This window comes from Neolamprologus multifasciatus, chromosome 7 (assembly GCF_963576455.1).
Source record: "Neolamprologus multifasciatus chromosome 7, fNeoMul1.2, whole genome shotgun sequence".
NCBI classification, from domain to species: domain Eukaryota; kingdom Metazoa; phylum Chordata; class Actinopteri; order Cichliformes; family Cichlidae; genus Neolamprologus; species Neolamprologus multifasciatus.
The window spans coordinates 48365961-48378687 of record NC_140445.1 but is presented as its reverse complement, the minus strand read 5'-3'; the positions used below and the strand labels follow the sequence as shown (position 1 = coordinate 48378687).

The 12727-nt window shown below is 39.0% G+C and overlaps 1 protein-coding gene across 2 annotated transcripts in view; it reads left to right on the top strand.

Moving 5' to 3' along the window:
- Positions 1 to 3149: 3149 nt before the first annotated feature.
- mon2 (MON2 homolog, regulator of endosome-to-Golgi trafficking) overlaps positions 3150 to 12727 on the top strand; it is a 33479-nt gene continuing 23901 nt past the window's right edge. For both annotated transcript variants that reach the window (XM_085165711.1, XM_085165710.1), the window contains exons 1-3: positions 3150 to 3668; positions 11014 to 11077; positions 12105 to 12232. In XM_085165711.1, the coding sequence (XP_085021837.1) occupies positions 3561 to 3668; positions 11014 to 11077; positions 12105 to 12232 (300 nt within the window). In that variant the 5' untranslated portion in view covers positions 3150 to 3560. The remainder of the gene's footprint in view (positions 3669 to 11013; positions 11078 to 12104; positions 12233 to 12727) is intronic.

The window sequence follows — 12727 nt, the reverse complement described above, 5'->3', positions numbered from 1 at the left end:
CACCATGAAGGTCAGTAAACACCCACAACATCACCTGTTCACACCTGTTCGCCCTCGGGCAAGCGCTACAGGAGTCTGACATCGAGGACTAAAAGACTCAAACAGCTTCCGCCCACAGGCCATTAGACTCCTGAATAAAACAATTTACACAGTCCCTCTCTTACCTCATCACAGCTATAGAGTCCAACTGTATTATTATGTTGTATTTATTATTGTCTGCTATCACACTAATCAGTACAGATCTCTTTGCAAACTTGCACAAGCATAAACAAAAATCAGGCTTTTGTTTAAAAACAAAAAGCCTCAGGTCTCTGACTCATTTCACTGTTTGCACATTTATTACTTGTGCTTTCTCTGTGAATTTCTTGGACATTTTTATAATAATAATAATAATAATGTATACTTTATTGATCCCTGTGGGGAAATTCCTCTCTACATTTAGCCCAGTCACTCAGTGGGCAGCCATTGGACGCCTGGGGAGCAGAGTGTGGGGACGGTACCTTGCTCAGGTGTGCCTCAGGGTAGCCGTTCAGTCGATTTGAAACCCCGACCTTCCAGTCATGGGGCCACCACTCTACCTACTGAGCTATCCCTGCCCTTATTTACTCATTTTATTTATTTTTGCCTTATTACATTTTTATAACTTTATGCTATTTGTCATATCAGAATGTCTCTATGACTGCTGTGTGAAGTGAGTCTCAGTATAAACTGTATTTCTGTATTATTATTATTATTATTATTTACATATGACACATATGACACTACTTCTGCTTCTAAAAATCACCCCTGACACCTGTCTATGCCCACTCTACCTTGCCTGCACTCTCTTCTTCACCTCTCTTGTGCACTGTGTGTTGCTTTGGAAGTCATTTAGCTCGCCTCCCTTCACTAACCCATGAACCCATCTATCACTCCTACCACACACCTCACCAATGTCTCACCCCTCTCATGCAGTGCCACCCTCATATACTTATGCTCCTAACTGATCGTCGCCCCTCTTCTAAACCTAGATTTAACAATTCTTTCCCATATCATAATGGTGTGACTCATCAGCTTTATCTCAGCACTGCACATCACCCTTCTTTTTGAAAATTTGACCATGCTTATCCTTTCCCCAGACATCCGCTCACTCTTCATCACTGTGTTAAACTATCTAGTCAAAACTCCACTGCCCTCTCTTTTGGACATATTCATACTTCTACAAGTTTGTCATCTGGACGCACTACCTTTACACTCTTTGCCCACCTCATAGTTGCCCTCTCCTACCTTACTGATGGAATTATGGTAGCACACACCTGAATGCTCTGATGATCACATAATCAAATGCCTTTTATTGACATGACCTCTTAATTCCTCTGAAAGCCATTAAGGTGTGCTTAAATTTTCACGTGGACTGTGTTTCTGCATTTTTGGCTTAGTTTTTCATAAATAAATAATGACACCATGTGATATATCATGTTTTGTTCATGTCAGATGGTATTTACTTAATTTTAAGGCTGGAGAGGTCGGACGATATTTTATTTTTAAATCTCCTGGTATGTGAACCTTAGAAGTGAAAAAGGGTGCACTTTCTCTTTACCATGACTGTAGATGTCATATGCCGCTACACATCATCAGCATGAGAAATTGATGCATATATGTACAACGCCGGAGTGTTAGTCAGTATCAGCCATCATACCAGGTATTCCAGGCAGATGAATATGCATCCCGGTTTTAGTTTCTTATCATTTTCTGTCTTATAGTACACATATAAAAATGTAGAGGTTTATGAATTTAGTTTTAGCCCTTGGATCTTCAAAGTAGAAGACATTGTCTTACATCAGTATAAAGAATGACAGGCATTTAACAAATTCAAAAACAAAACATCAGAAGCTCTTGTACAAGAAAATATTTATAGGCAGTGACCCTGAGGAGATAGTATGACTAACACAAAAACTTCCTCTGTCATTTCTTCAAAGTGGTGAAAATCCTCAGAAATATTAGTGAATTGCTTGGGGTATTCTCTTCTAGTGTTTTGACAGGATTTGGCATGCGGTCCTGAAGTAAAATGTCACAATTTGACATTTAGTGTCAGAAGTGTGAGTTACTGAAAAAGGTGAGGTACTGGCTGGAGTGCAGCACCAAGCTATTTGGTGTCAATTACTTGGTGTAACACCAGGTAAATGTGTTCTATAACTGTTTTGATACAGAAAACACTGAATTAATCTGGTTAATGATTGGTTTAACAGAACCAATATGTTCGAAAGTAATAATTCCACTCCAATTGTAAAAGGATTGTTACTGTGCTTCTGATAATATTGGGGTTGTTTTTCCACTCTTTTCATGGCAATTAAAAGAGTCTAAGGTGTGAAACTTTGCACTCCACCTCCCCAAAGACAAAATCGCATTCCTTAGCAAGGCAGCACTGAAAGCAGCCGGTGAAGGGATCCATGTGAGATGCAGAACAAATACCAAAATTTACATATTTGTTTTGGAAAAAAAAAAATCTGAACCTGGATGAAAAGAAAATCAGAAACTTGGTGCAGCTTTAAGTGGAAACTTACAAGCGGTTTTAGGTGACTGTAGACTGTAGATATATTTTTCTTTATTTTTCTTTTTCTTTATCTCACAAACAATAGACATGCTGAATAATGCTCAGAATTCATTTTCATGCATTATATCTTGTGATAACAATTAACTGGGAGGCACATTTATGTTTAAAAAGTGCCATTCATGAACCGATAGCTTCTTTATTCAAGTAAATGCAGTGACTACATTGATGTCAAGACAAACTACTCACAAATGCTTGTCTATTTAATTGCTGAATTAATGCACAATCAAGTGAAACATTTTACGTTATATTCAGTTAAATTGAACCTTAATTAGTCAGTTAAACGTATTTCCTAAAATAATAAAATTGTTGATATTGCCAATAATCGGTTTTTTTTTTCTTGTTTTTGTAAGCACTGCAAAGACATTTCTAGACAGCCTCCTGCAGCCTCTTTCCGGGCCAATAGGTGGTGTATGTGGTCAGGTAACCGAGCACAAGCGCTGATACCGTGGTCCAGATCAGACTACTGTGTGCTTCGTGGCTATCTGTCTTTGCCGATCTCTTCCTGCAGGGGTCGCTGCAGTCAACTGCATACGCCACTGTTTACGGAAGTCCGAGTGACGTGTCAGTGTCCAGCGAAGCATTGTGGGAAAGAAAGTGGAGCTGACACGGCCGCTGATGGCAGACTGCTCAATTTAGCAGATATCTTCGACTAGTAAGCAGCCGTAAGAAGCAGAAATTTACGGTAACGATGCGACTCCTCGAAGCTAATGTCAGCTGGCTGTGAGGAGGTCGGACGTATGCCGGTGTCATCGCTGCTCACCTGCGCACGGGCGCTCGAAGCACAGAAGTGGGATCCCGTATCAATGGACCGCAGCGTTTTTATTTCCTTTTCCGAGGGAGGCGAATAAAGTAGTGACGGATTATATCCCCCCACGGTGGATGGGTGGTGGGGGGGCGACCGCGCTCCCACATTCCTTTCAACGTTTAAAGTATTTCTGAGGTTTTCTATCGAAAGGCGCAGTCAAAGATGTCGACCAGCAGTCCCGAGGCGGTGAAGAAATTACTAGAGAACATGCAGACGGATCTGCGGTCTCTCTCCATGGAGTGCAAGAAGAAATTCCCCCCTGTCAAAGAGGTTAGCCCGCTAGTTAGCTTCACCGAGCCCCGATTTTTAGCAGTTTGCACCCGTTTGTGAAGCTCGTTTTATGTTTTTATTAGGTTTTACATTAAAAAATGTATGAGCTCGTTCTGTCACAGCAACCGTGGGGCCTTTGAGTTGTTCCCATACTGTACTTCTCATAAGTTGTATCAGCTGCTGGGCCTCCCTACGCTTAATATGTTTGGTGTAATGCGTATAAACAGAAGCAGATTTACAAAAACACCGAGCTAAACTTGTTTACGTAGCTGCACTTTAAGTATCTTTGTTAGCTGTAACTTATGTCAAAGGCGCAAACACTGAAGTTAAATTTTCAGTGGCTATGAAAAGGCAAGTAAAAGTGAGAAAACGTGTATTTTGGGGATGGGGTGAACTAACTATTCAAGTCAAGCAATGTATTTTATTTTGTATTATTTTATTTGATGCTAGCATCTTTGGGCAAGAGTGGTTGGGCCACTGTCACTCACCTTGCATGGGGTTCACATCAGAGTTATTATAGTTAAGTAAAACTAAACGTGAGAAAACATTTTAGTTAGCTAAACTAAAAATAAAAACGAGACCTTCTAGAACTAGAAGCGATTTGAATGGGATGTGAATGGGAAAAACAAACTAAAATAAAATGTATTATAGATGAAATATACTTAGTTTTGCTATCGGTTAATTTGTTAAAAATTTGCTATCACAAACTGCCTGATGAGGCTTTTATGATCATGTTTTTTGAGGCTTTTGATGTCTACAAGACTGAGTCAGCATCCAAAAGGTTCTGTTTATATTTTAATATCTCTACAGATTTTTTTTAAAATCTAAAACTAACACTGAAATTAATAAAAACTAAAGTGAAACCAGTCAACCTGCTATGGAAACTCACTGAAACTTAACTGAATGAAAAAGGAAAATTAACAATGAAATAAAAAGTAATCAGAAAATACAAAACTGTATTAACTCATGTATTAACTCAGAGTCCATGCAGGTGTCTGGCTGCAGAAATCAAAGATACATGGGAAACGCAGTCATTTTTTAAAACCAGATGTGATATGAGCATGGATGCCACAGATATCATTAGACAGGGACTGATTCTCATGTAAAAGTAAAAATAGTAAGTAAAAGTAAAAAGTCTTTGTTTTTAGGGGCTTTGGTGATACTCGGCCTCTGTTGACCTGTCCTGTCTGCAGTCTGACACTGAGAGTTGGTTTCAACAGGCTTGCTAGTACTGACACAGCCAAGTGATTTCACACACATATTGTTGTTTGAATGACTTACTGTATTATTAAGGCCTTCACACTGGCTTTGTTGCGTGGCACTGTTTTGTTGGTGACATTTCTGATTACTCAATGACTGGAGCACAAATAATACAAGGCCGTGTACAAAAGAAGTACACTTGAACATTTCACTTAGAAATGTAAGCAGTAGTAGCATGATAAAATGTCAAGTTTAACTGTACAGCAGGCATATGCGGGGGCATAGACAACAATGTCGGCAACACTTGTAACTCATCAGTATTCATATTGGAACAACCGCTGGTAGTCGAGGCTGACGTCTTTATGTGAGGCTTTTGTGACCACAGCAGCACTCGTCAGCCAGCTCAGCAGAGCAATTCATATCACGCCATGGCAGCTAGTTTGTTTCCCCTCAGGGTTCACCTTGGATAGAAGCAACATTCCCATGGAGAAAAAAAGGGGAAATAGCTCAGCAAATGCTTCCATTTCCTTTGTGTTTCACTCACTACAGATTTAGTCCATTGACTTCAGTGGTTGATGTTTCAAAATGAGTGGTATGGCCATCAAAAGACATGGCATGCGACTGATCTTATGTGCTGAACTGATTTCTGGCCCTTGCCTAAGGGGTCTTATGAAGTTGCTTCAAATATTGATTTATCATCAGTGAGGTTTTCCCATCCTTTTCAGGCTTTTTTCCCCAAGGGATCAAAGTATTGAAGAGATCCCTTTTGATGTTCCTCACAACCTGAGTTACCGCCCGCTCTGATCGATGGTGTTGTGATTGAAACAACGTTTTCCAATCAAAACGGTCACGGTTAAATTTGCGGCGATGTTGTCATGCGAGAAACAATCAGGGTACTGTGGTTGCTCTTTCAATTGATTTGTGCAGCTTTTTCATTGTGCTAATGTGGCCATTTTTTCCCCTCATCCTTAGCGTCTAAGTTTTAGAGAACTGTTCTAGGGACTTCTAAGGGACTTGTGTCTGTAATTTAATTGTAAAACTCTCAAATCCTTGCAGCTTTACTACTGAAGAACAAAATGTGCTTTTTCCCAGACTGTCTTCATTCCATTTCCTCTCCTGTTTCTCAGTCCATCTCCCACAGTGACACTACATGCAAGAGAACGAATCACATTGATTTTTTTTCTTTTTTCTTCTCCCCCAATCACTCATAGCCTGTCTTACAAAAACAGCATGACACATGTAATAGAATAGAATAGCCTTTTATTCTACAACCAAATTATTATATACATTTTCAATTAAATAATGAATGAAATGGAAATAAGTATTTGATCACTTGAATTTTTGTGGTCACTTCCAAACAAATGAACAGTCTGTATTTTTTATGGTATATAATTTTAATGGAGAGAAACATTATATCAACCAAAGATTCTGACAAAATGCATTGTATAAAAGTTAGAAATTAATTCGCATGTCATTGGATGAGTCTTTCAGCATGACAGTTACCCGAAACATATCACCAAGGCAACAAAGAAGAAGCAAATTAAGGTCATGAAGTGACCATAGCAAGTCTCCAGACCTCATTCCTATGGAAAATCTGTGGAGTGAGCTGAAGCTTCAATAGCCAAGCAAGAGCCAAGAAACCTAAAGGATTTAGAGTTTCTGTAAAGAGGAGTGTGCTAAATTCCCTCCTGAGATGTTTCAAACCTGGTGACCAACTACAAGAAATGTCTTCCCACTGTGCTTGCCAACTAGAGTTTCTCCAAATACTAAGTCATGTTTTGTAGGTTTTTGGTTGATATTTTCTCCCTCTCTCTCTCTCTATTAAAATAAAATTACTATTAAAAATTAGAGAATGTTCGTTATTTTGTAAGAGAGCAATCCTACAAGAGTGTCAACTAATTATTTCCAGCCAGCCTCGAAAATTTTCAAATGTATATTGTGATAAATATTTTTGGCCATATCGCCCTGCTCTATATACTATACAGACACAACTCTCACTGTTACATTGAACAAGGCCTTTCAGCAAGCGACTTCCAGAAAGTTACTCAGTTTAGAGTCTCATAGTACAACATGTTTAAGGAAGTAAATCTGTGAGTTTCGCTAATGTTGTTTTTAGACTACACGAGCTGGTTTGTAGATCAGGGTCAGTTTGACTTCGGCCACTCCTCAAGAAACTCAAGAGTAAGGCCAAGGCAAGTTTATTTATATAGCACAATTCAACAACAAGGTGATTCAAAGTGCTTTACAGAGACATTAAAAAACAAAAACAAAAAGCATGATTTAAAATTTTTTTTTTTTTTAAAAAACAGTAGATAAAATCAGAACAGTAGATAAGATCAGTAGTTAAAATGTAAGTTTTGAAATTTAAGCTTAAAAGTGTGGATTTGGTGTTTTATTCGAATGCAGCTGAGAATAGGTGAGTCTTCAACCTGGATTTAAATAAACTGAGTGTTTCAGCTGATCTGAGGCTTTCTGGGAGTTTGTTCCAGATATATGGAGCATAAAAGCTGAATGCAGCTTCTCCGTGTCTGGTTCTGACTCTGGGAACTGATAAAAAACCGGATCCAGATGACCTGAGGGATCTGGAAGGTTCATACTGGGTCAGGAGGTCACTGATGTATTTTGGTCCTAAACCATTCAGAGCTTTATAGACCAGCATCAGAACTTTAAAGTCTATCCTCTGACGGACAGGCAACCAGTGTATAAACCTCAGAGCTGGACTGATGTGGTCCACTTTTTTGGTCTTAGTGAGGACTTGAGCAGCAAAGTTCTGAATGAGCTGTAGTTGTCTGATTGATTTTTTAGGTAGACCTGTAAAGATGCTGTTACAGTAGTCAAGCCTACTAAAGATGAATGCATGCATTAGTTGTAAGAAGAGTAAGAAGTACTAAATGACTTTTTTAGTTTTTCTGTTTGTGTACTCCCAGTCAAGTCCTGAGATTTCAAACTTAGCATCTCATTCTTTATGTAATGTCCTCGAATCCCACATGTGGTCATGTTTCCACAGTGTTTTGCACATGATACTGATAATGGTCAAATAATAATATACTGGTGGTTGGTATCAGATTAGCAGATAAATGATGTCTATTCTGAAAAGCAGTAACCTTTTGACTTTTTCCTTGTGTTGAGCACATTCAGAATTTTGTTTAGTGATGGCCTAACTAATCTGCTTTGAAAGCTGTTAAAGTGAACGCATACCAAGTGTCTTTGAAGGTGGATACAAACTCAAAGAATTAATTCTCAGCCAGGGATACTCTGCAGCGTACTGCTTAATGTTACTGATAATGTATCTGTTCAGTGATACCAGAATAGTTGACTTTATGACATAGATAAGAGGGCAAAGTTTTTAACTGGTAAATTTCACTGGAGTAACACTGCAGTTATCTTTGAATAGACTTTCAGCTTCTGGTGCCTCTCTCTGTTGCAATGGCATCATCAGGCCAGTGGTATTATCCTCAACAGTGTGGGGGCTTTTTAATGCTGACAGTTTTCCAGAGACAAGTGGAGGGGATACTTTTTACACTAGAAAGCTTAAACAGCACTTTCTATGAGGAAGCAGAGAGAAAGATGAGTTTGTCTGCTGGGGAGAAATGTTGCAACTTCCTGTCAACCACAGACTCCAACAATTAGTAGGCTAATGTGAAAATATTTTTATTGTGAAAAGTTTTAATGGTTTTGTGGAAACTCACTGGCATTTTTTTTCATATGGGAGGGTTCAGTTTGGAGGCTGAATAAAGGAAACACAATCTGTTTCTAATTAGAGAACTTGCTTGTCTCTGTTCAACTGACACAGATTGTCAGGTCATATATGCCTTTAGTTCTCCTTTCATTTTTATAGAGTAGTCACTGTGGTTATTAACAGATATAGCTACTTCAGCAAAGGCAGGCCTTTTAAAAAGTACAATCCATTCTCTCATCACAATGTCAAAAACTTTGACTTAACAAAGTGCGCACATATTTCCCATGACTTTGTCTGTATGCTGCAAAATTTCTAGTGCACTCTTTTGAGTTGAATAGATAGTTGTTGTTGCACAGGTTGCAAATACACTCACTGGCCACTTCATTTATCACATCTTGCTAGTAACAGGTTGGACCCACTTTTACACTCAGAACTGCTTTAATCTTCATGATGCAAATTCAACAAGGTGCTGGAAACATTCATCAGAGATTTGTTGGTCCATATTGACATGACAGCATCACACAGTTGCTGCAAATTGTTCAGCTGGATTTCCATTATACCAATGTCCCGTTCCACCACATCTCAAAGGTGCCTTATTGGATTGAGATCTGGTGACTGGAGGTCATCTAGATGTGCTGAACTTGCTGTCAGGAAACCAGTTTGAGATCATTTGAGATTTGTGACATGGTGCATTATCCTGTTTGGAAGGAGTCATCAGAAAATGGTTCAACTGAGGCCATAAAGGGGTGGAAACGTTCAGCATGAATACTCAGTAGGTTGCAGTGTATTAAACCTGGTGGAACCTGGTGCGGTCTTCTGCTGCTGAAGCCCATCTGCTTTAAGGTTCAGTGTGTTTGCATTTAGAGATGCTCTCCTGAAAAACACCTTGGTTGTAACAAGTGGTTATCTTCCAGTTAGCTCAAAGCAGTGTAGCCATGCTCCTCTGACATCACTCAGATGTTTTCACCCAAAGAACTGACGCTATTCTCTGTAAACTCTAGAGATGGTTGGTTGTAGATCATCGTTTTTTTTGCAAATCCTCAAACCTGCCTGTCTCGCACCATCTATGTTCACAGTCACTTAAATCACATTTCTTTTCCATTCCGATACTCACTTTGAACTTCAGCAGGTCTTGATCTTGTCTACATGCTTAAATGCATCATGTTGCAGCCATGTGATTGGTAGATTACATATTTATGTTAACGAGCAGTTAAACAGTGTTTATTGTATAGTTATAAGGGGTTCACAGTTGTGAAGATGGCACAACACATCCTGGCCTGCAGTTAACAGCAAATGCTCATGTTTGATATGCTGTATAATTGTGTTGTAACTAATTGTTGCAGTCTGAAACTCTTTCTGTCACAGCTTATGCAAAGCCAGAATTTGCTGGATTTTTCACTCGTCTGTGCTGATGGAAATATCAAAAGTAGCAACAGGAAGGTTGCAATTATTTCAGACTAAAAAAAGCTCTCTGCGCTCCCCTCATTTTCCTGCAAGCCGTTATGGTGCGGTTTCTGGAACAAAAGGAGAAGAGGGAGAGAAGCTTTTTTTTTTTTGTAGAGATTGACTTTTAGGGAGCTGTATGGTAAAAGATTTTCTGAAAAAGCTTAGCCATTAACCAGGGGTTGCTACCAGTCGTTTAGTAATTTATGAATTGCGATCCTCCAAAGTGGCTCGACTTTTGTGACATGTTGGTGTATTGTAATCATGTTGTTACAGTATTTATCCCGTCATTGGTGCCTAATCCAATGAGGTGTGCCTTTTTTAAAAATGTCTTTCTTTAAGGTTAAGGTTAAAGCATTATGTTGTTTTTGTGAGGAAAATTAATTAAAAAACTGCAGTAATGAAAGCCTGTTTTTCAGCAGAATACCTACAATGGCAAATACTAAATGGTATTTTAAAAAAAAAGAAAAAAAAAAGCAAGACAGGTGGCAGTACTGGCCCTGCAGACGGCCTTTGGTTTAGAAGAACTGCTCATAAAAAATTGTAAACAGTTTTTTAAAACGTGTCTAAACAGGTGTTTTTGTATGTGGAACAACTGGGGCAAGAAGTGAAATTACAGTTAAAATTGAAACCATGTAGGAATGGGGAGTGGAGTATTGATGGGAAGGAAAGATGGGAAAGAAAACATCTTGAGAGGCTTGCCGTGGCATGCAGTTGTTGAAGAAAGATAAGAGCGGCCTCTCCGTCCCCACATGCCATCCTCCTCCTTTTACCCTTCCCCATTCTTGACAGTGCTCCTTACAGCTGTTCTGAACATCTCAAGCTTAGAGGAATACCTCACTGGGTGTTCCTCATAAGATGAAGATGTTTTTCTACAACTGGGCCTTCCTATTTTCTGCTACACCCACCATTACAAGTAGCCATGTCTACCATTAGCGGTGCATGTATGCTGCACTGTCAGCACCTTTCAATTTGATGTCACATCAAACGGTTACCTAAATGTCTGTCCTCTTTCCACTCTAGGCTGCAGAGTCTGGTATAGTGAAGATTAAGACGATAGCAGCCAGGAACACAGACATATTAGCAGGTGAGTGATAATAGAAGTACTTAGTTGTTCTTCAATTGGCTATGTGTGCAGAGCTAGTGCTTTAAACTGCAACAAGCTTATATTCAAATGTTCAGGGAGACAGCAGTATTCATGATTTTCTGTTCACACACAACTGCATCCTGCATACAAGTGACAGACTGAAATAGTCACTGGGCTTTTGTATATTTTCCTTTCAGCCAAAGCAAAGTCATGTACAAACGGCCTTTGACTCCACCCCAAAAAAACCAAACAAAAAAAGTCATTGTGTTTATTAGGTTATAAGATAAATGAGTCTTTTATTAACCCTCCTGTCTGAGCTTTGTTTGCAGTCTTTTTCTGGCTCTTTCTAGCTTGTTGCTCTGAATTATTGAAGTATTTTCAAACGGGGCTGGTCTCTCAGCACTCGTATAGAAAATTGGTTCTAGCGCCGTCTCTGTAAACAAGTCCAGCTTTTTGGTAGCATTTGCAGAGTTGACACATAGTTGACATTTCCTGAGTTCCACTGATGACTGTCCACAACCTGCTGCCCCTCTGTAGCTGTGAACTGTACAGCAGCTCACTGTTCACTGTTTCAACTTTAAGTCTACTTGACGTATCAACTTTATGGTGATTAACTGGGAAACCTGTTGTGCAGGTGTAAATAACCGGTGAACCTAAATTCAGTTTACTGGAAAAGGAAATAATGCACTTTTCACTTTTAAGTGCTGTTTAAAATGAGATGATAAAAACCTGAGTGCAAAATGGGGACCTATTTTATTTTTTTTTATTATTATTGTTGAGCTAGAGTAGTGTTGCATGATTCACACTTGAGAATAATTGTTATTGTAAATTGATACCTCAATGTATTCTTTTCATTTACTCTCCAAAGTTTTCGTTCTGCAGTACCAGACTTCATGAAATCAGAAGCAAAACAAAAGCAAACACATGTATATTTTTTTTACTTTAAGGCATTTTATTTAAAAAAAAAAAAAATCTCTTACAGGATTTTTTTTTTTTTTAACTTTATTTGTGTCCCTTTTTCCTGCAGCCCTAAAGGAGAACAGCTCAGAGGTTGTGCAGCCTTTCCTGATGGGCTGTGGCACCAAAGAGCCAAAGATCACACAGCTGTGTTTGGCTGCCATCCAGAGACTCATGTCCCATGAGGTCGTGTCTGAGGTGAGGGCTATAAGCTAGCCTTTTATTTGAAAATAGGATATTTATATTTTCATATGTATGATCTGCAGATGTGTACACAAGAAGGGAATCTAGTGTGTAGAAGGCCAAATAAAACCACAGTGTGGTAACAAGCAGTGCCGAATTGAGGACAGTTTGATTGATACATGTTAATTTACACACATCACAATAAATGCAATAATAATCATCAGGCTGTTAGACTAATGCACTCATTGGTGAGTTGCTTTTGGCAGGTGCACTCAGTAAGAGGCCTTTGCTGATTCGCTGTGTGACATTGAGCTTCACAAATGATACAGTGTGATCGTTATTTCAAAGAGTGGCGAGTCGGTGCGTGCGTCCTTGTTGGAAGGTTGTTCCCAAGCAAAGAAAACTCTTTTATAGAGAACACAGCCATGAAAAACACATCTTTCGAGTTTGTGATCGAACGACTCATCAAAAACAATGGAAAGTAGATGCTGTTTTTTCTTTTTTAGCATT